General features: G+C 36.4%; 1 protein-coding gene across 1 annotated transcript in view; it reads right to left on the minus strand.

The window, feature by feature from the left end:
• Positions 1–23,791, minus strand: part of TBCD (tubulin folding cofactor D) — a 126,862-nt gene that overhangs the window by 37,947 nt on the left and 65,124 nt on the right. Inside the window, exons 17-24 of the mRNA XM_084298331.1 lie at positions 20,121–20,150; positions 16,599–16,684; positions 12,685–12,765; positions 11,874–11,947; positions 11,184–11,301; positions 9,718–9,778; positions 8,144–8,166; positions 844–875 (exon numbers count right to left, since the gene is read on the minus strand). Coding sequence (XP_084154457.1) covers positions 844–875; positions 8,144–8,166; positions 9,718–9,778; positions 11,184–11,301; positions 11,874–11,947; positions 12,685–12,765; positions 16,599–16,684; positions 20,121–20,150 — 505 coding nt within the window. The remainder of the gene's footprint in view (positions 1–843; positions 876–8,143; positions 8,167–9,717; positions 9,779–11,183; positions 11,302–11,873; positions 11,948–12,684; positions 12,766–16,598; positions 16,685–20,120; positions 20,151–23,791) is intronic.

A 23,791-nucleotide genomic window follows, 5' to 3' on the forward strand; every position in this document is an offset into this window, starting at 1 on the left:
CTGTGAAATATTCAGTTGCTTAGCAGCTAAAAGACATAATAAAAAAGCCAGTAGGTGTAAATAACTATTCTTTCAGCCTGTGTTATCGTGTCAGGTCTGTAAACTTACTCAAAGATGCAAAGATCCCTTTGTCCCTTTGCCCCTCTACCCCTCCTATTCAACTGCCTTTCTGACTTGGTACTGAAGCTTCTTTACCCACTAACTTCGAAGATGTGAATTAAGTCATCCAAAGGCAGAATCTGCTATCCAGCACTTCCTTTATTCAACCTATGAACAGGAAACTAAGTTTGACATCATTTTCTGGATACCCAGGCTACCTCTTCCCTGCAATGCCCTTACTTTTTACAGTGTTTCAGTACACAATGGTCATCGAAATCCACATGAACTCACCATCATTTATGTAACACAACCCATTTCATGAACTGTTGTTTATATGGTCTTTATTCTTGACCTTTGCACACACGCATATTATGATAATTGATTAGTTACATGATCACATCTGACTTAGTGGAGAGATCACATCTCTTCTGGATAGGAACTGGAGTATCTGAGGGAAGGAAGCCAATTTGGCCCTGAAGAAAGTTAGTTCTGTGCAAAGAGTGTGTGACATAAAACCAAGAACTACCTTCAACTCTTACACAAACATGGTAATTCACAAATGTGCTGGCAAACAACGTTCTGGCATACCTGACTGTGTATTAGCTTTCAAATTTTGTATTTTTAACTACTGTGCATGCTCTATTTATGCATTCAGTGCAATGTATATAAAACAAAATGAAAAAAAGTAAACAGAAGAATTCATTATTGCAAATTCTGCCTTCACACCCCAGCTGTGATACTTACCGGCTGGTCTCATCAGTTCTCCACCTAAACCCCTGCAAAGCAGAAACAGAGGCATCAGAGCATAACCCATCACAAGCAACCCAAGTGCACTGCCTAATGCGAAAATAAGATTCAACCATTTTAGAATGAAAGCAGCTCACAAAGTACCTTCATCTTTTGTACGTGACCAATGCTAAAATACTTCTTTTTAAATTAACTGTTTTCTTGACTTCAGCATGATTTATACAAAACCTTCCTGAATATTTAACTTTCTTCTTCCAAGGAATGCAGACCCAATCTTTCTAATATTAATGTGGATAATAAGAGACTGCCAGGTTCATTCTCTTCTTTTTACTCGCCTTAGAAGCATTAGAAACCTGCAGAACTTGCCACAGGATTTTTCAGTCCTACAGCTTCTGTGTGCTTCTGACTTGCACAACTGAAAGGCAATCACATGCAATGTTTTAACAAAACCTTTACCTCTGGAACATTAAATGGAAACTTCACTTACCAGTTCCCATTTTCACAAACATTAACTGGTTCACTTTCCTTACAAAGTTTCTCAACCTTCTCTCTTCACCCTCCTCCTCTGTGCTAAAGACCTCTCAGAGCTGATTTTGCATTCTTCACCACAAGAAAAGTGGTAAAAAAAAATCCAACACATCAGAAAGGAGAAAGAAATAAGTGGCTTAAGATGTTTAAGACTTTCCTGGAAAGAATGTGTGTTACCTAAGAACGGTCTTACCAGCTCAGACCTGAGGCCTATCTAGTCCAGTCTCCTGTCTGAACATTAACCAGGCCACTGACGGCACCAAGTTAAGAGAAAGTTTAACACCACGAAGAGAAAGCAGAGAGGGAGAAGCATCTTAGAAATTGCAGGGCCTGTTTCCATTCTGCAGCCTTTCACGTCTCTGGGCAGACTTGTCTCCTCGCACCACTGAACAATGTCTGCTGGTTCCCCGGATATCCCCAAGGCACTGTGAGCATTGCTCAGAGTTGTTCTGCTCAGTGTCACTCTCTGTGGCAGCATTTTCCCATTTTCTGAACCTTTGACCCCTGCCCTTCCTTCGGATATTTCCTCCCTTGCCTCCTCATTCTTGCCTCCCTTCACTTCTGCTAGAACATTTCCTCCCTGAGGTGTGCCAAACCCTTAATCACCTGTTTGTACGGCCCTGCTCTGGCAGAAACTCCCAGCAAGGGGGAGGAACAACAAAGGCTTTTTGTTTATATTATTATTTTTTTTTATAGAACCCTTTTCTTCCCTCCAACCTCCCCACAATAAAATTAGTAGCTGTGCTCAGAAGGCAAACCTAGCAACCCTAACAACTATTATAACTTTGTTCTCCAATTTATCCTTTTATATGAGCTTCAAAAGCCTAAACATTTTAAACAAGTTTTTCCATTCCATACAAGTAGGTGCCTCCTGTTACATGCACTTGGCTTTCTGGCTGCTCAACATTTTCATTGTTTTTTCAGGTAATGCAGAGCTGCCAACTCCACAATATTCTCATTTGTCATGGATCAGCAGTTCCTTTAATTGAGAAACTTTGCTTTTGACAATCAATACATTATCACATCAATCAAAAATATTATTACACAAAAATATTATTACATCCATCAATACTTTGCTTTTGACAATCAATACATTAAGCTTTGTGCAATAATCTACAGCTCAGTTTATCACCATTGAAAGAAAACACAGATTCCACATCCCCATGGTGACAGGTTCTTTGTATTATCTATCCCACCTTCCTGCCATGCTGTCTGCTCTCCAACTTCTAAAAAATTTATATTAGAAAACAAAGAAGTGATCTAAGGAGCTGATACAGTGGCAAAAAAAAAAAAAACAAAAAAAAAAACAGAAGAATGATGTGGTACGGCTTGCTTCCTCTTCAGTGTTTCTTTTCCCTTATTTTGTACCTCACCCATTCCTTGCCTTTTGTCTGTTGTCTTACTGTAAATGAGTATAAAATAATCATCTTGTAAGCTTGTTTGGTGTGCAACAGAGTCTGCTGATGCAAGGATTCAGATATGGACTTCTGTTCTAACTACAAAGCAAGAACTGAGTCATAAAAGCTGCTCTTCTCCACTTCTACAGACTGCCAATAAGGAAGTCAGGCCACTCAAAGCTACTCTTATGCTAATAATTTGACAGCTATCCCTTCCTTTGGTATTACATCAGCTTAATTTAATTTCAGAGTTTAGAGCTTCACTGAGGGTTGTTGTCCCTGTGGAAGAACGAAGAACGATGACACAGCCTTGCACAGGAAGATTTCCACGTAACACAGAAACTATAATCAAATTATCTTCGAAGGCACTGTGATCCTGGGTGTTCTTCTCTACAAAACTTTTCAAGTCATGTCCTGTCTACACAGCACAGTATGGCTGTCAACATACCTATTTTTGTTTCCTTTTCCACAACTCACATTTATTTTGCTTTCAGAACTGAGAATTCAGCCATAACCCTAGATCTTTCCCCAGTCAGTGTTTACTTTGTCAAACATGATGTGCATCTCTCTATTAACTTTATCTCGCTCTGTAGTATTTCACTAAATTAAAAAGATAGAGATCTACCTAATTCAGAGATTCTGAATTTTGCTGTACAGTCAGTATTCTCTCTTTTTTTATTCCACAGGCACATCCACAAGTTACATCATATTCTTAGATGTACCTGTTTCATGGTTTAATTACTAATTCAACTTGTAAATTGACTGATGCGGTGCCCAGGTTACATTAGCAACTAAGCATTGCTTCCTATGTGCAGCTCCACAGCAATGCCTCTCCACTAGAAACATTTTGGAATTCATTACAATCAAGCCATGGAAAACAATCAAAATACAGAATCCCTTGTAGAGACAATGGATTAAGATTGCTGAACTACGTATACCAGTATATATTGTAAAATTATGCAGGCCCGAATCAGAATCAACGGTGCTGTTTTCAATTCATATACAAATTCAAGGAACTGTTGTAGATTTTAATTTTATTTAAAACCTGATTTTCAGGATAAGTTCAGAATTCATCTTTAAGATTATAAAAACAGCATTAATTGAAGGAGTTTGGAATGAATAACGTCCATGTTTTCATAAACATCTGAATCTGAAATTAAAATTACTGGAATATCTGAAGCGATTCAATTGCAAATAATTCCCAGAAAGCTAAGAACACTTGCTGAAATATTTTCATCTCCATATGAATAGTAACTGATTATTTTCCATGGGAACAATTTGTGCCACACAGAATTCAGCTATCTTAAAGGCCCAGTTTATAAATTTACAGGCCTTTGAAAGTACAAAATATCTATATAACAAGGTACACAGAGGCAGCAAGTGATACCCTTAAGCACAGATAAATAAATACAAATCCATGTACGTAATAAAGCTGCTATTGTCATCCCCTACAGATGCAGAAATTAAACAATACAGACCTATTTTTAGGTTACTGTAAATTCATATGCTGGGCATACACTTTTTCATAGTATTCTAACACTATAATACTGCATGTGAAATCCCGGCTCTATGGAATAAGAGTTTGCCCAGTGCCTTCAGTTAGAGGCAAAAGAATTTCACCTTACAGCTTTTTCAAGTACATGAAACTATACAGTACAAAGTGTTATTTTGCAACAACAACAACAAAAAGCTGAGCAGTGGATCATCCAGCAAATAGCAGTAAACATCTGTTAGCTCCTTTTTACACAACCTTCCTTCCCAATCTGAAATATTTCATTGCTCTATTCAAACCTTTAAAGCTGGCCTGAGTATAAAGCATAGCATCACCAGCCACGTGTCAGTTAAAAACAAACAAAAAAGCAGTTTTAAGTAATCATTTTATTTTTTGCAACGGTACCTAGAGCACAAACTCCTAGAACCACCATGTTACTAGATGCAAAAAATAATTCAAACTTGAAATTATTTTTAAGATGAACTTTGTTGTAAGGCTGGAATTATTTGCTGGTTCAGTTTATATGCCTAAAAAGCTTTTTTATATAAATGACTGCCAAGAAACACATTGCCCTGAAACCATCAAGATTTGCTGCAAACTTAAGGGTCTTTGAAATAAGAAAAGTTTGTCTTTTGCCTAGTACTTGTCAACACCTACAGGCTACCTTCAACCGTTCTTTTGGAATGGTTGAAACTCTGAAGATGGCTGTCCAACTTAAACTGGCTGCTCTTTTCAAAATCGAAAATCACTCCTCTCACATAGCTGACTGTAATACCTGCAGCCCGTCTCTCCATATGTTAAAAGAATGAGATCAGAGCAAAACTCAGCGTGCAGCACATTGCACCAACTGAATCATCCCGTGTGGGTGTTGCTACCAAACACTGTGCTTCCTGTTGTATTCTCCTCTGATGGGAACCCTGAAGGCCCAGGAAAAGAACATTTGCTGAAATACAGAAGTGCCATGCAACCACTTGGAAGAAGTGCAGTCTGTGTCTGTAGCACTTCCATATCCATCCCTAAATTATCTCGTTACCCAACTCTGTGCATTAAGACCTGTATTACCAGACTCAGAACTGGCTACAAGAAAGGAAACAAAGACCTGAACATTATTCAGGTGAATGCACAGTCAAGAATCCTGTATCAGATGACACATTTTAAAGAATATGAACAGTAGTTAAAAAAAATAGAATTTTCTTGAGGATTTTTCAATGCTGAAAACTAGCACGAGGTCTTAGGTGCATTACAGAAGTATACGCACTACAAAAAAGGTCCAATGCTGGCTTAATGGAAGTAGTGGTATACAAAATCAGGCTGACCATTAACTGTTCAAACTGGCAGACTGATTTCCTATCCCAAGTAAGACAATTTTTGACAACACATGCCACATGTTTTTGTGTCAAGTTTTTATCTAGAAAAGTAATGCTTAAAGCAAATAAGATGAGTTTTGTTGTTTTTTTTTTTAAATAACTCCATAATATAGCCCATAAAGCACAAAACTGACAAACACTCTGTTGAAGTGGTATGTTTTGCATGGCTTCACTGACTTGCTATAATTAGTGACCATTTAATACAGAAAATCAGGCAATACTCAGCTGGAAGTGCACATGCAAATGCTTAAACCAACCAGCTCCTCAAGACAAACCAGTGCATCCAATGTGTCAGAAACAGAACTAATGAAAGGAAGTACATGCTGGATGTGTCTGGACTTGCATTCTTCTTTTTCAGCATACTATGTTAGGTCCAGGAAAGCTCTTATACAGGAAGACGAAAAGACACTGATATTTTTCAAAGATGTTACTGAAGTAGAAGACAGGAGTTTCTGCAATTAGCATAAACAAATTTGATTACTTCAAATGTTCTCAAAATTGAGAGGCTGTGCAGGGAAACTCAAAGCTTTGCCTGTGTCCTGTCTGAAGGATAATTCATGGACATGGTTCCAAATCAGGTTGAAGACATTACCAGAGCTGCTAAACAAAGTAAGATGGATAGTTACATAAAGGTCTCCATTGCAGCACTGTGGCGTTAACTTCTTTTGGCTTGAGTTACTTCGATATTCAGCGGAATCCTAAGAGTTAGGCAATTAAGGTCATCACAGCCCATTTTGCAGTTCAAAACGTGTAAATTACAACTTCCATAAAAATAACAGAACTTGTACAGTTTACTTCCTTTTCTTTCTCATAGGCCAAAGTAGGTTATGAAAACAGCGTGATCAACACATTAAAATCAATTTAGTACAGAAGAAGATAGCTGTTTTTTTGACAGAAGTGAAAGTGAGATATCTAACAATCAGTTGAGACATGTGACCAGACGTTTTTCATTTCAGGAGTTTAAAAACTAGAAACACAAATAAAACACATGGGTTTTCAACATTCCTTCAAGACATTATTACACTGAAAATTCCCGGTAGCAATTTCTCAAATGGAAATCTTTGGAATATTATGTGCAACAATTACTCATCACAAAACAAGTTTGGCTTGTTTCACTAAATGCTTGCCTAGCAATACTCAAATTGCTGTTTTGTTTTTATAACCTAGTTTATTTTTCTTGTCCAATTTTAAAACATTTTATGCATACCAATATTGTAAAATATGGATTACAGTAGACATCTTTGTCTCTGCCTAAGTATTAGAGTAAACAGCAATGAATCAATTTTGCTTGGAGTTGAATTAGAAGTCTTATCTAGGATGAAAACATTTCTGTAGGCATCTTATAAATACCATTAAGTGCAAGAAGTGCACATTATGACAAAAACAAATTACACCCAAGCTCCACCCTGACATTAAAGAATTTATGGGAGCCAAGACAGCCACCCACAAAGACACTAATATACAGTATCAGCATTAAAAGTATCCTCCAGTGCAAGCTAACCTTGGAATGGAAGTTTCACATCAGTACATACACCCCTCAAAAAGCAAATGTTAATAATTTTTTTTCAGGAATATTGAGGATACAAAATCTTACATAAAATTATTTAAAGCATAGATTATAATTACACACACAAAAAAAAACTACTTAAGATTCTACGGTTTCCAGATACATCATGTGCAAAGACGCGAACTAGATAACTGCCTAAAAGCCCACACCATTTGTCAGTTAAAGAAAAAAACTCATTCACATATACAATCATTATGGAATACAAGTCATTAATTATGTTTTGATTTCCTTAAATTTAGGAACAAACCCTGAAGTCACATACCAGTTTTAATTCACATTTACTTAACTGTTACTTAGGCAAGCTCCTTTTAGTTCCTGGAAGCTTCAATAAATAGCAAATGAAGAACAACTCAGTGAAAATTCATTTTCATTTTCTTTGGCTCAAGAATTAAAAAATTGTATCGAATCTTTTCTAATACTTCTGGCCTACTCATTACACAGCATGGAGAAAGTAATTCTAGAATTTATAGCTAGAAGGTCCTTTAAAAAAAAAAAAAAAAGTAAATTTGTACTGAAATGTTATTTCTGCAGAGCTATTTGAACCGCACAAGTACTTATAGGACAGGTGAATAACAGGAAAGAAATCCTTTACATACTGCTGAAGCTATGGATTAGTGAACATATTCCGTTCCTCGTTCTTTCCCTTCTTTAACTATCTCTGTCACAACATTACGACCAGTACTTACCACTTTCCCATTAGTCTAACATGCCTGCAAGTTGCACTCTCTAACACCACAACCATTTTAAAATGGCCTTGGTCTCCGTAATAGGTAGACAAAGCCAAAAGAATGCACGCGCTTACATTCTGATGAACTGTGCTAGCCTGGCAGTCTATGGTATGTATAACTAATTTGTACAAACCAAAAAAGCCCCTACATGCTACTTTTCTCATTATTTCTACTGATACTTTCCAATACAGAAAATAAATGTTAGTCTATTTTCTTACCTGTACAACTGTCGACTGCAAAGCTGAGGAAAAAACACACCAGTATTAAGAAAGTTCTCTTGAAATAAGTGTTTTCATTTTTTGTCTTCACATGCAATGTCTATGCACTGTGTGCTACACAGCACTTGGGATTACTTTAAAATTAAAAATCAAAGTAAAAATATTTTTAAAGTACACAGTTTTTTGATAATATTTCCAATGACACATTAAGAGTATATCCAACCAAAATTTACATTCAAAGGAAACCCATTTAACACATTCCTAAAGCACTAGGTTTCTTCATTTCAAATCCTAGCAGCTCCTGCACATACTCTGCAAGCTTGTTCTGCTTTTTAAAATACAATTGCTTTCCACATTTGGCCCTTTTAAAATAACCATATACTGTGTTGACTAAAAACTCAAGAGTATCTGTTAGCTACAGGTTGAACAGAAAAAAAAAAAGTTCAATTGTAACTGCATTATCTTCTTGTCAACATTACAGTATACCATCTTTAAAAATCAGAGATTATCAAATTTAGCTGTAATAAAACCTGAAAGAATAGATTTTTAAAAAGAACGAGCTTACATAAAAACTTTGCAGATTAATTATAAACAGACAAGAGCAGAAATTGGAAAATATCATAACAAATTAAGGCCACTGTAACAGAACAGGTAGTGCTGATTAAGCTTACAGGCATTTCAACACAAGAAAGTTAAACAAGGACAAAGATGCCTTTTCAACTTGTAGCAGCAGCACAGAATTTAACAAGCACCAACATACTTAAAGCCTAATGGGTAACTGGTGAAGCCTGACAGCTTTAGTCAGTCAGAACTGAGACTGAGGGACTACAGACACTGCAAAAAAAGAGCAGGAGCATGAATGCTGAAGAACCGTCTGTTCCACAAGGTGAAGAAATAGGAACCAGAATTAAAAACCAACAACATACATGATTTAAGATTAAAGGGACAAGTTCAGCAAAATTATCTTTGTATAAGCGTTTTAAATTTTTATGAGCAGGACAAGATTTCATTTGTCCTATCATGAAGACATCCTAGATAAAGACAATGCATCAGCTGAAAACCAGAATGTGACTGTGAATTACAGATGCAAGGGTTTAGCACTGGAACTATGCTTTAAAAACCAAACAAGCAAAACCAACCCCAAAAACAGAATATAAAGGACAGAGAACAAATAGACTGAGTAGATTTCTCCTGAGCATAGTCACATTAAGGGAACAGCCATACCATCTATCTGCAAGGCCCATCAGTATGTATAGAAAGGAAGAAGGGAAAAAAAAAAAACACAAAACACCAGGCAATATTTCAAAAGTGTAACTGATAGAGTAAGTGCCTTAGCTAAGAAGCTGGCAGGACAGAAAGGGACCAAATACAAAATTATTGTGAAGTAAGAGACATGGTCCACAACACTTACCAAAGAATCTCCTATAATGTGTCCAAATTCATATTTGGGAGATTATTTACTTTTGGCAAGTGGAAAAGGAGGGTGGAGAACAACAACTGTTCTAATTACAAATGTTTGTTTAAAAATAATACAACATACCACGTTACAAGATACATTTATACTTCCTACAAACCTCTTGATGGATTTGCTTCAGTCCCTCCAATGATTTTTCATTGAAATAATATGTTACAGATCTGTAAAGGTATACAAAATTTTTAAGAGATTTAAGAGATTAATTTCTTAATCATGCTACAAGTTACTCTTCTTCCATGATTTTATTGTATTTTAAATAGAAAAACAATCATTTGACTCCCACACTATTCTCAACAGAAATATTCAATATTTAATTTTAACGAGTTCAGTAAACATGTCAGTAAATTCTTTCCTTACTATGTAGCAAACATTCTTAAAAGATTTTTAAAAAGTCATTTATTAATAATACTGTAATAAATATACACAAATAGCTATTCTCATTTCAGTTGTACTCCACCACTTCTATATTTTTTCCATTAATATCAAGCATTTTCCACTACTAAAAATGCTCTACATCTTTTTTTGCTAACTTTTCAACTTTATTCACATGCACAAAATATGTTACTTGAAAAGGCAACTCTTAAGATTAACACAAACTCTTTTGTTAGACACTACTGAGAAATTTCTCACCAAAGTCATAAAAAAGTATACACGTCATACCTTTCATTTGAATTCCTCTCAGTATATATAGCTCGTACAATTACATTGCATTTATTAAATGTCACCCTTCTAGATATATTTGTATGAATGCATTAGAATGTTTTCAGAAGTAAAATAAAAAAAAGGTTAGTCACAGTAATTATCCAACTTTTGAAAAAGGACCCAGAAAGTCCATTATAATATATATATACACACACACACATCGAAGAAATACATATCTGTGACTGTTGCAGAACCGTATTTATTTTCAGTAAAGTTTGTATTTTGGGGTCTTATCATCCACTGCCTTGATCTTAAACACCTGCTCATCCCTATTTAAGTCAAGCTAGTATAACATTCTACCACTGATGTAGATTCCAAATTCTAGTTCTGCAATAATGACTTCCAAACATTTTTCATAAATGATTAATGTGAAAGAAAGTAAACTCATTTCTTTACAACACTAAGGCAAAGACACTGCCAAATAATTTTGTCAATTATTCTGGGTATATCTCTTAACTATAATTCGTGTGTGTGTGTATATACACATCCCTTCCATTCAACAGTGCTATTTAAATCAATCCAAATCAACAAGCTGCTTCTCTAACGCTGAAGATGAAAGACTGTTCCCTCACCAGGAAGACAAAATACTTCTGGTGAAGGGCTGGTAGTGCAGGGATGGGTTAATCTATACTGAAACACTATCTTTGAATTCTCCAAGTAAGGCAATAAATGATCTCACTTTCCAAGATGATTTTAGACTTAAACGTAACATCACCAAATAAAATGTGAAGGCTTCATAACCATACAAAAATTCAATGGAAGAGAAGTTTAGTAAGATGGGATTTCCATAATTATACTGAGGAAGCTTTCACTATATCAGACATGAAAGGAAAATTTATAGTCAAGATAATCTAGCATTTATACCTATTATTCTCTTCGGCTAGTTTACACAGTGCATGGGTGATCTCAGCACAGGCAAGAATTGCCCCATGGCGTGTGTGCAGATCTGTGCCCACTGATAAAGGTAGCAGTCTTGGCAAAACTGAAAGAGATTAAATAATTATTTCTTTAAACAGAGCATACTGACAGATTGCAGTTCTAAATATAAGCATGTCAGCCTAGAAATAACATTGGAAAACCATTTCTGGAAAGTCAGGCCAATATATCCTCATCATTATGTGAGAAACAAGTTTTAAAAACACAAGTAAATTCTGACAACACATGCTAAACCACACCTAGAAATTTTGTGCATACAACCTAGCTTCCCTGGCATAAATAAAAAACACTGGCATTGGGTAGGCTGAGTGGTAGAGAAAACGAGGCTTGGAATTTTACTTCAACGTAAACTGCCACTTCCATGCCACTGTCACCTTTCTGACCCTCCCTAGGGAGTCTAGGTAAGATCTGTAATCTGGGTTTCAGCTGCTGTCTTTCAGGCATAATAGAAAGCAGCTAGTACATCCTTGGCACCTTGAGTGGGCCGAGCAAAGGACTGTGAATTCATTCAAGAAACATTTGATTACACACACAACGATCAGAAAGAAATTCTTCTGAAGATGTCAGACTGGACAAGACAAAACAGATTCTATGCAGAACCTGTTATGAGTTACCTACCCACATTTGCCATGTATTCAGGAGCCCGTGGAGTAAGGTTATGCAGAGCCTTAGTTGCAAGTTCTCGAATAACACTGAAGATGTAAAAAAGCATTTTTGGAGTTTTCTTGTTAGCAATTTAGTAGAAGTAACGTGTTAAAAAAAAACAAACAAGGTCAGGTAGGGCCTCCTGCCCACAATCAGAATAAAGACCCTAGCAACATTAACAAATGTGGTATTCTCTGTCCATCCTAACCTTCCCCCCTTAAAAAAAAGCCAACAAAACAAAACAACAGGCCAAAGAGACAGCCTACAGCTAGCTTTTAGCTATATGAATAGACCTTATTGCTGAAAGAGACAAAGAAAAACATAAGTGTGGATGGTAGAACCTGAGGGCTCATTCTATACATTGGCAGGGACACTACAGTAAACTATTATTATTTCTCGTGATGCAAACTATTATCAGCACTGATATAATCTCATTTGTGTTATATGTACATGTTTTAATCTTCATGAACATTGAATATGACTAAGCTCTATCTCCATGCATGAAATCTACTTTAATTATGATAATTGTATAGTGCTGGTGTTTACCACTCACATATACTATATACCATATAAACGTGTTTTATTAATCTATTAACAGATTGAGGTCAAAATTCATAAGCACATTTTAAGTGACAATATGCTAGAAGGCATGGATGACGTCAGCTACTACTTGCCCATTCCCTTCAGTCAGACAGTGTTACAAACTCTGTTTTAAGTAACATAAGCATCACATGCAGAAAAGCCAATTCCTGGATGTTAATGTAATTAGACTTTATGAACTTACCTATCCCAGTGGTTAATCTTCATGTTAACTAAATGATCGATCATTGGTTGTGTATACTCAGGAAAACCAGCAATATACACGCTGAAAAGAGAAAGATCTATATGATAGAATAGAGAATCAACAGGTGTGTGCATTTTAGTACAAGCTACTCCAATGATTAAAATCCTCTGGTTTTAAAGCAAGCAAAAAATTACTTAACCATGCCTGCTCCTTAATGAGATGCAGCTGAATGAAATAAACAATAGTAAATATTTTACAAGTACTGTCAAAAATTTAAATCACTTTTGCAAAAGTCTTTCAGATTCTCTTTAAAAACTGTGATACAAACAAAAAGCTTGACAGCAATGAAAAGCAAAAAATAGTCAGTTCCCATTGCTACATTCTACAAAATGGGGAAGTACACACATATAGCAGTAATTTTAGATTGCAGAAATGTGTTAATGTGTAATACACACTGCACAATAATATTATGTTATAGAAATGTGTTTCCTGTTCCCAGAGACAATATTCCAAAAATGAATAATGGTTTTGACTTGATCCTTTTAAAAAATAAACATACAAAAAGTCAATTATGACAAAAATATTAATGCTGCAAAGTCAAGACCTAAAATGCGAGGGAACACCAGAAGTAATTAGCTAGGCAGCCTGCATAATTACCTGACTTTACAGACACATTTGCTTTCCAATATTTGGAAGCATCAACTATTGAAAGCTAAGTTCAACAGAAGTCAAGTGAAATGTTTTTTAAGTGCATCTGATGTACATTAAATAATCTTGGAAAGCTAAACAACCAGTAGAATGTGTTTGTGTCAAAATGGCGTGCACGAAAGGACAAAATTAAGGACACATGGATTAACTTAACATCACCTTCTCATATCTTTTGAGTGATTAACCTTGCAACCATAACAGCGTTCCATTAATATACATGCGTGTAATTAGAAAAAAAATAAGTAAAAACTAAATGCTGTTGTATGTTAACACACTGATATTTACACAATTCATCAGAAGAATTAGAACCCTTAAATCCACAGCACAACCTCAGTCATTTGAACACAACACACAAGTGCCACCTGCTACTGCTACGAGCCCTGGAGGGGGATTACAGGCAGGCTGCCAGCTGGGTTGATGGATTGTTGATGCCAGCAGAGAAACGGTAAAATTCATTGCTCTGTTGTTCCCTTCCCTGTTCTGGGAGAACACGCAAATTCCCTCTGACATAGCCGAACTCTTCTCTTCATGACAGCTTTTTGGATCTTAGTTTTAGCACTGACCATTCTTTTAAGCCATTTTACTCTGAACTTAGTTGCACAGCTCAAAGTTGGATCTTTTGGACGGTGTTGGTAGTCCACTCTCACTTCCACTTTTAGTTGATAACTGCCTTTAGCTAGAACCTTCAAGTTTTGACCCAACTGAATATTTTATACAAATAGGCTTTTATACAATTATAGCCTTCCTGACAATGTTGCTCTTTATTTAGATTAAGAAAGTTTCTTTCTGAACTCTACTTTTACACAGCTCAGAACTCCTGAAATCAGTCTCTTTACTCCCAAGTTCATATTAAAATAGGACATAGGCTTCCTCCACTTTCATCCTCAGAAATGGATTAACATATTTACGCTGAATCTTCCAAAGAACATTCAGCAAAAAGTTTCCAAAGAACAGCAAGTATACAAACCTTGCATAAAAATATCTGGATTTGGAAGGATAAGCAACTACATACATACACATATGTAGTACATGTATCTAAAAACCTACATTCTTGTAGAGAAGCAGTATCATAAATCATTTAATAACCAAAAAAATATTCAACTGTAGAAACTGACACATATTCATTGAGCTTTTGCTGCTCAAAGTAGATTCACTAGCACAGACTTTTGCACCTGCACGGTTTCCTTTCATATAGCAGCAACATGCTGTAAACAGTGTACCAGGATTTTATTTATCTGGGTGGGAGAGAGAAAGCTAAAGATTCTAGATCTGCAATATGAACCTCAAGTAGCTTTTTCCAGCTACATAAACAATTACACCACCTTAAGGCATACCGATCAGAAAGGTTCATTCTTCCTACCACATCATAATGATACATGTTTTCTGTGCAGTCAAATATATGCTTATACACTTTGCTTTGATGTTACTCAGACAAAAATAAGGAAATAATTAAGTATCGACCCAAATAATTACATCCTGCTCGAAAAGCAAAGTGGTGAAGATTTTAACAAGTAATATAATGTATTAGATGACAAATAATTTACAAAGAAGAGTTTGATTAATAACACTGAACATGGTTTCAGGGAATCATGCTACTAACTGTATAAGATTATTTATAAATAATTTGCAAATTTATTCTTCCTGTTACACAACTTGAAGAAAGGCACGAGAAGTAAAGAAAAAAAACAACCTTCAAACATTTTCACTTAGGTAAGTAACACTCCAACAAAACCTCTATAAATCACAATGAAAGGAGTAATAAATGAAACATTCAAGAGAAAAATTATCACAGCTCTCAAGAAGTAATGAGAACATAATTAACTTTCAAACTAAAAAGAGAGAATAAAAAACATGTGTGCCAATTTTGAGTATCTTCAATTTTTTTCTAGTATAGAAAACCAGACTTCCAAAAATTCCATTGACGGTCTACCAATCCAGGGCAGCAGTGAATACCAAGCGCCTGCATTTCCCCATCTCAGCTCAGTAGGCGGGAGCTCAGGGGAAGAGTGTAGGAGGAGGGTGTGGACCACAGAGGAAAGACAGTAGGTAAAAGGTGAAGATATGCACAGACTGGAATGATTATGCACAAAAGGGACAATATGGTGGTGGCCAAATTAGTGAAAAATACTCAAGAAGAGAGAGAGGCACTCAGTGCAAATTATCTTTAAAAAAATGTTCCTTGGAAGTTACGAAGCTGGTAAAGAAGCATAAGCCTTTTTACTTTGCTATTTCTCTTTCCCAAGAATCTAATCTCTTCAAACCTTTCTAACCTGTTGGCTTCTCAGAGCACCATGCACCATAGGGCAATTTATCTTACGTATCTTAAAATGGTCTGAATCACCTCCTGTAAGTGCCTGTCTCTTTGCACTGACTACAGAGAGAGGCCAGACAACTAGGCTAGACCGTCTGTCTTCAACATACAACTAAAGTTAGAACCCAGCCCTCAGCCTTTTTCATCTTTTCATGAGGAAGTGTAATCTTTTGTTCATTTTAGTCATTCTGTGCGCACAGCTTGCCTTTGAATTCCCCTTACTTCAGCTTTATTGTACTTTCAGATAGCTGACCAGCACAGAGCATGGCATTCCAAGAAAAGCCACTGATTTATAATAGCACCACACCAGTACTGGTATTTCCCATGACATTCTGTGCAGAATCCATAATGCAGTGATCAGTTTGGTTTTTCAGAATTGCTGCATACTGTGGTTAGAGTTTCACTGAGCATTCTATGAAAAATATAAGCACTCAAATTAAGGGTCTACAAATTCAACAACCCATATCTGAGTCTAACTGCCATCATAACAGCCTCTCCATTTGCTCCAGCTCTTCAGAAGTCCCTAATCTTATCTAAGCTCAACCAGCCTAGACAGTTTGGTGACACCCACAAATAACATCTCTTGGCTGCTTCCTCCAGTTTCAGAGCATCTATAAAGTAACAGATCACGTAGACAAGTTGGAGGAACATCACAGTCTCACTTTCACCATGTTTTATATGTAATTAGCAGTTTGATATAGAAAGGAGGAAAAACAAGTTTTCATGTATTAGAAAAACAACAATAAACATAATATTGTTTGTATTTATTATGTTTATTGTATTTTATTGTTTATGATTATTGTTTATGTTTACTGTAAGGTCAAACAATCAAACAAATACTTCATTAAATAAAAGAGGTCCCTTATGTTTAGGAAAGCATAAAAAAATAACTTACCTGATAGTCAGATAACAGTTAACTCTGTTACCAACAGCAAAATAATCAGCTGCAGTTAAAATGTCTATGCCATGCGGAAAAGTGCCCTACAAACATTGTAGATAAGAGGAAAAAAACAGAAAATAATATTTAAAAATGTATTTTCTGAATAGACAATGTATTGAAAATAATCCCCTACTACTGTACAACCACTAAAAAATACAATTTAATTTCTAATTTATAGTAAAATCACTTGCGCTAAAGAGATAAAGGATATTATACAGAAGCAGCAAAATGTCTAGCTTCACTTGTGAGTCAATGATAAACAAAGTAAACAGCAGCAGGTAATAAACTATGCAATAGCTATTTTAACACCTTCAAGTCATAGCCATGTATATTATTTGTTGATCGCATTATGCATGCACAAAAAAAAAATCTCTAGAAAGTTTAAATAAATGTAAACATGTTTTTTGGATTATGCAAAGGAATGAGCTTCTGTTGCAAGTTTTCTGAAATGTAAAATTAGGAATTGGGCACAAAAATATGCATCACATGTAGAATAAATGGGAGCTCATATACTTTTATGTTGCTACTTATACATGTATTTTATGATTTATTTGTTAATGAACTAAAGAATTGTTTGTTTTTAAAAAGAGCACTGGCTCCTAGCAAAGCCTGCCACGTTAAATCCTTAAGAAGTATGATGCTTCTGACATCAATGCTCAAAAAATTATGGTTTCAGAAAATTAATTATAATCCTAAATATGTAATCACCATCTAAGATTTGCCTTTTAAAACATCAATAATATAATAAAATGTCAGACATTCAGAATTTTGATCAGCTATAACTGACTTAATATAGTACTACGCAGCCTGGCTGTGTTTTGGAATGGAGGAGGCAGCATAGCCACCACAAGCCATAATTAAGTATAAATGGAAAAGAGCCAACTGAAAGACACTATGCTTACTTACAGAAGGGACAATCATATGATATTTAAGCAATAAGGCTATGTGGAAGTACAGGTTCTGGATATGATATAGTTTTGTTTGTTTACAGTTCACTCATCCCTTCCACATTAGGATACAGCCATGAAAAAATAGTAAAAAATATCTTTACATCTATGCCTGAATCATTAAAGAAGCACACAGCACAAGCAGTAGGAAGGTGTCAGCTGCTGCAGAGGTCTTGTGCTCGGTAGCATACTGCCAACTGTCCGAAAACCAAGGCCTGCAATCTGACTGAACCAAGAAGAGCATACAGAATATGTACAGCTCATACAAGAGACTACCTGCAAGCCCTAATAACTCAAAGATGAAACAAATGCACTCTCAAAAAGCCTCATGAAACACCAATTTGGAAAAAAAATGCACAAGAAATACCTAACCACTATTTTATTTGTAGCTAAACAAGGTGACATACAATGAAATATGTAAGAAATGTAAAATGTGAAATGTAAAATATGTAAGAATATATGATATTGTACATAAGGAAAAATCACAGCTAAACAATTTCAATTCTAGCTTGTACTTGGACCGTGCTCTTTATAACTGGACTGTAAGCATGCCAGCTTCATGCTGTCTCATCGCAGGTCAGAGTGCCACAGTGCATGTGTCAGTGAGACAGGAAAATTCCTAAAACCAAGTTCAAGAGTACAGAGGTCATGGCTTCAGAGGTCATGACTTCCATTCCATCAAAATACTTGAAACTTACTTCTCCAATACAAAAGTTCATCTTATTAGAAGAATGGGTTTTTGCCATTATTTATGCTTTATATATATTCTGCAATTTTTTCAGTGTTTTCACTTACATGAAAAGTAATTTACAAGGGTTGTTCTTCTGAGGCCATAAAAGCAAGTTCTCAGATTTAGGTCATGTTGCATTGCAAAGGTGAAGCAGGCAGGAATAAGGAAATAAGCAAGGTCAATTTTTTTCTCCATGTATTTCATATCACCATTGTTACTTCAGATGGAGAGTATGTTTCAGCTCCTTCCAATTCAGAGAAAGGGTGACTCTTTCAACACCTTACATCCAGGTAAAGGACTTTAGAGGGTGTATCCACGGATTAAGTAATCATTTTCCTAGGCAGTAGGGAATAGTTCAGCAAATAAAAACTTCTGAACTTCTACAGGAACTAGCTGGGAGACCGATTCTGCTCTTCATGCCATAACTTAATTGTCTTACTACTAACTTCTCCTTAGCAGTCCAACATGGATGCTGAAATTGTGTTTTCAATCAGCATCAAAAAACATGAATTGTGTCAAAGCAGTATTGTTAATTTCTGGTTGTAAACTACCTCTGACCAAGCAATAAAAAGCTCCACGGAACTTTTCCTACATGAAAGCATTTATAAGCCTACAGCACCCAAGAGCCCTGTCTCTTCTGGAACTGAAGGCAGAGTAAGGTGTTTACTCTATTCAGTGCCTTATGAAGTGGAATCAGGATGAGTAGTTTTGTGATGACTAACCTCTTTGAGCAGTAACTATAGACCCAGGGAAGAATCAGGCTGGCTTCTACTTATCACAGACCTAGTTGTGTCAGGTCATCAAAAATACCTACCCTCTTCCTCCCGGTCTTCTCGCATCCTTTCTCTGCTATTAATCTCATTCTGTCTAGAAATTCACACACTACTTCAGGACACATTGCTTAATAACCATAGCTTTAAAGGAATAATATCCTGGCTCGTAACAGAGATCTTGAGGAATGATAGCTGGGAAAAGCTAAACATCACATTTTAACAAAGATGCCTTAAAGAATGTCTTACTGAAATCAAAATTTGCTTGAATCATGCTCTTAACTCTACATGCCTTGCTTTGTCAGAAGAATACACTAGCTGAATTATTTTCCATGCTATAAGTTGTATTTTCAGCTTTATTAATTCCTGAGGAGAAATGAGGAAACTTTAAAATTGAAGTTCTTATCCTATTTGCTTCTCCAGCAAGGTTGCAAATCAAAGTTCTTTGAGCTTTTTAACAACGTAAATGTTGCTAAATTACATAGGAATCTACCACAATACTTTTTTCAAAAAACTTAGATTCCTTTAAAATTAATGGATTTCTCAGGAGCTTCTAGATGGTAGCATTACAATACAGCAAGCACAACCCAAATACTGGGTTTAAGAATCTTAAGCCTAGCTCATTGTCTTATCACCAAACCACAGCAAAGATTGTGCAGCACACTTCAGCTCTTCCACTTGTTTAAAACTGGAATGCCAGTGGGACTAAAGAATAACCCAAACTTGTGCTTTTCCTGCTTTAAGAGCATTGCAGCTTGGAAGGTGTAGAATAGCTGCGAATTTTGCTTCTCCAAATGACTTACAATTACCAGATAGCCCATCTTCTTCCAAAACCAGAACACTAAAATAAAACATCTCAGGAAAATATTGCGCGAGAACCTGCTTTCTGGTAGTGAAAATACATATTTTGTAACGTTCTCCTACTCATTTTCTCTGAAGCCACAGCGTCTAATTTTGATTTGAGGTACTACACATTTACACTCATCTCCAGAGCACACTCATGAATGAAGATTCAGGAAAGTTACCGTACCTGTCTCCCAACATTCTCCTGGAAGGCAGCCTGAAGAACAGAGAACAAACATACCAAAACGAGTCAGGTTTGCTTTTTGATAAACACCAGATGAATTCAAAACACACAACAATATAAATGACCCATGGCTTTTCTTTTTTAAATAAAGTAAGCTTTGTTAATAGAACAAGCCCACAGGGCTTTTTTGTTTCTGCGTCTCTGTGCTCTAGTGTTCTTAAAGCTGTATGTTGCATGACAGCAGTTTAAGAATGCAAGTTTATTAAACTAGTCACACCCAGAAGAGTGCTTTTGAGTACTGACACAAGGCTTTGCACTAGAGTTGAAAGTCAATACTTGGAGACAACAGAAATTGAGACAGTTTGCTTTTGCCTGACTACTGCAACATCACTGGCTTATAGTAGGCCAAGTCTGATTTTTGTTCAGTGCAAACTTCAGACAAATATCAAGAACAAGTATTTGAAACATACAATTTGAAACCACATTGAAACCGTAAAGGTACAAAATCTGAAGGCAAAATTCACGTATGTTTCTCGTGTTTTCAATTAAAGAAACTAAAAATCTTCCAAACTGCAATATGACCATAAAGTTAATCTCTCTACCTGTACTGTATATAGAATAAAATCTACTCCATACTCCTTACTAGGCCCTGAAATTTCTCTCAAAAAGTCTCCATTTATTTTTTCTCAAAAGAAATTATAATCATAAGTACAAATAAAAACTTCTCTAAATTTTAACTCTTTTCAGAGACTAGTGTCCATCATTATCTGGACACTTCTCTTTTGTAATGTCCCTCCATCAGTGAACACAAATCTCCAGGAAGGGATAGCATTTACCACCTGACAACTGATATTTAATATACAGGGGTACGTTGAAGTCCCAATCTCTACTGAAAATGTTATAAGAACTTCAACAGACAAGAGTTTCTGTATTTCCTACATAAATACGATGCATGTGGTAATCCACCTGTAAAAACAAAAGGTTAAGCTCACCAAGGTATCGTATTCTACATATGGAGCAAGCACACAGAACACAGGTGAAGCAAGGCCTAATGAAGCCAGTCTCCCACTGTACTTCTGAGGTTACGTCTGCTTAGGATAATGACTGCAGTTCCTGTAGACTTGCCCAGGCTAGCTCAGCTCCTGCTCGCAGTGCATCCATCGCAGGAATACCAACACAGGCCAACTCAGCTGCTTATCCACCTTGCAGGCAGGTTTAGGAGCCCACCTTAGTTTGTGCGGTGTGGTGTCGTAGCCATGCTGCCAGCACTGCCCCCAAGGTAGCTGGTTTAGGATTACCTCAGGTAGAGACTATTCTCCGCAGCAACTGAAGCGTAGATACACCCTTGGGCAACATGTAAAGCAGCCTTCCAGAACAGGACCGCGAGCTGCAGCAATGTCCTAGACTTCATCATCATTGTACTTTCTTTTAAAAACATACTGCTCAAACGTGCATTACTGATATAAAATGTAAAAAGATTTATTTTTTTTTTTCTGTTGTTAAGATCAGAAACTTTACTATCCAAAGAATGTAATTCTTGTCTCAAGTTTTCTTCTACTTGCAATATATCTGTAGGCCCAGGTCTAAAATATACTGTGGCAAAATCATTGTAAAAAGATCTATAAGGGCCTATATATGATATAGAAGGAAAACAGCTACAGTTCATATAGATTTCACTGAGTTTTTTACTTAGTACAGGAATTTTAAAATTCCAGTGCTAAATCACCATTTCATTTTCTAACTCATTTAGAAAGGCGATCATGAAGGTGGAGAAGATACAAGTCCAGCAGCATGGTAGAAATAGTTCACATCATCTGATTTATTTTAAACATCTAATTTAGATGTTGGCTTACACCTAATTGCATAGTTTATCTATTAAAAAAATACAACTTTTACCACTGCTTATGAAACCAGATAAATATTTATAAGCAACGCTAATATCAATTTCAATTTAGTAGCCCTTGAAAAAAGTTTTCAGTTCGTTCCCACAAAAATTGAAGAAGTACTAAAACATTGTATAAGTCATGATTTTAAAAAGTATCAACCAACCATGTGTAAAGAAAACCCTCTCTTTAACATGTCAGAACAGAATACAGCCCTATCCAAGGTCTCTTATTCATGTGATCATTCTTTATAATGATTATTCATGAAAGAGTTGCAAAAGTCAGCTCAAAATGCGTTTAGAGCTTCAAAAGAACAGTCTTGTTTTATTCTCCCTAACCTCGGGGTTCAAAATATCTCTATATGCTATTGTGTTTTATTGGTGCTCCGCATTATAATACATCGCATATTGTAATAGATGGAAAATCTAGTAAAACATGTTGTTTATTTAAACATGCATTTAACTGTAGTAATGATTGGGAATAATTAGGACTCCCAGGTATTTTTCTTCAAAATTGTAGTAATGCCTGGCAAACAAAGTATTTCTTTGCCTGACTTTCTAAAATGAGTAAAGAGATTTTAATACTTGCATAACTATCCATCAAAACAATCCCAAACTCCCAAACTTTGTCCAGCTCTAAATTATAATGTACTAACGGGGAGAAAAAAACAAAAACAAAAAACCAAAACACTTATTGACTGGAGATAATCAAATTACAGAATGCTTGATATCCTGGCTTAAACTACAACAAGAAAGTGACAAAATGTCTGTAGTATGTTGTACTCACTTGAAATACACACACAATCTTCATTAAGCTTATAGCATTTGTATATGGTTTAGCACCATATTTCATGGTCAAACTATCAGTTTATGTTTAAGCACAGAATCATAATGAAGACTACTGCAACTAAAAGTAAGCAGTACTCCTGCAGTGGGAATCATGTTAAAAGTATCTTCTTTATACACATTACCCACTGACTCCTACAATTCCTATAGAGCAAATACAGTAATTTACTTTTTACCATCTACTCTGTTACACTGCTCTGTGCTGCTGCGGCCTCACCTTGAGTCTTGTGTGTAGTTTTGGGCATTACAATAAAAGGACATAAAACTAATTAGAGAGCATTTAAAGGAGGGCTACGAAGATGGTGAAGGGTATAGAGTGGACGATGTGTGAGGAGCGGCTGAGGTCCCTTGGTTTGTTCAGCCCAGAGCAGAGCAGGCCGAGGGGAGGCCTCATGGCGGCCTGCAGCTCCCTCACGAGGGGAGCGGGGGGGCAGGTGCTAAGCTCTGCTCTCAGGGGACAGCGCCAGGACCCGAGGGAACGGCATGGAGCTGGGACATGGGAAGGGTCGGGCTGGCAGTTAGGGAAAGGTTCTGCACCCAGAGGTGGTCGGGCACTGGGACAGGCTCCCCAGGGCAGTGGCCACAGCACCAAGCCTGACAGAATTCAAGTAGTGTTTGGACAACGCTCGCAGATGTAGGGGTTGGTTTCTGGGTGGTCCTGTGTGGAGCCAGGAGGAGGACTAGATGGTCCTTGTGGGCCCCTTCCAACTCAGGTTATTCCGTGACTCTATTATTCTACATTCCTTTATAGCTTGCACGGTTCTTAGGGAAGGCAAAGATACCTTTGTTTTTCTCTGAGGATTTTATTTGAATAAAGTGACTTAAATTAGCCAGGAATGTTAAATTCTACAGTTTCTATAATTTAGGAGTTGAAGCCTGGGGGGAAGTAGCGCTACTGTTACTCTTCAGTTGTACATTATGCAAAGGATATATATGTATCAGTTCT

Source organism: Netta rufina (genome assembly GCF_964035555.1).
Source record: "Netta rufina genome assembly, chromosome: 19".
Taxonomy (NCBI): domain Eukaryota; kingdom Metazoa; phylum Chordata; class Aves; order Anseriformes; family Anatidae; genus Netta; species Netta rufina.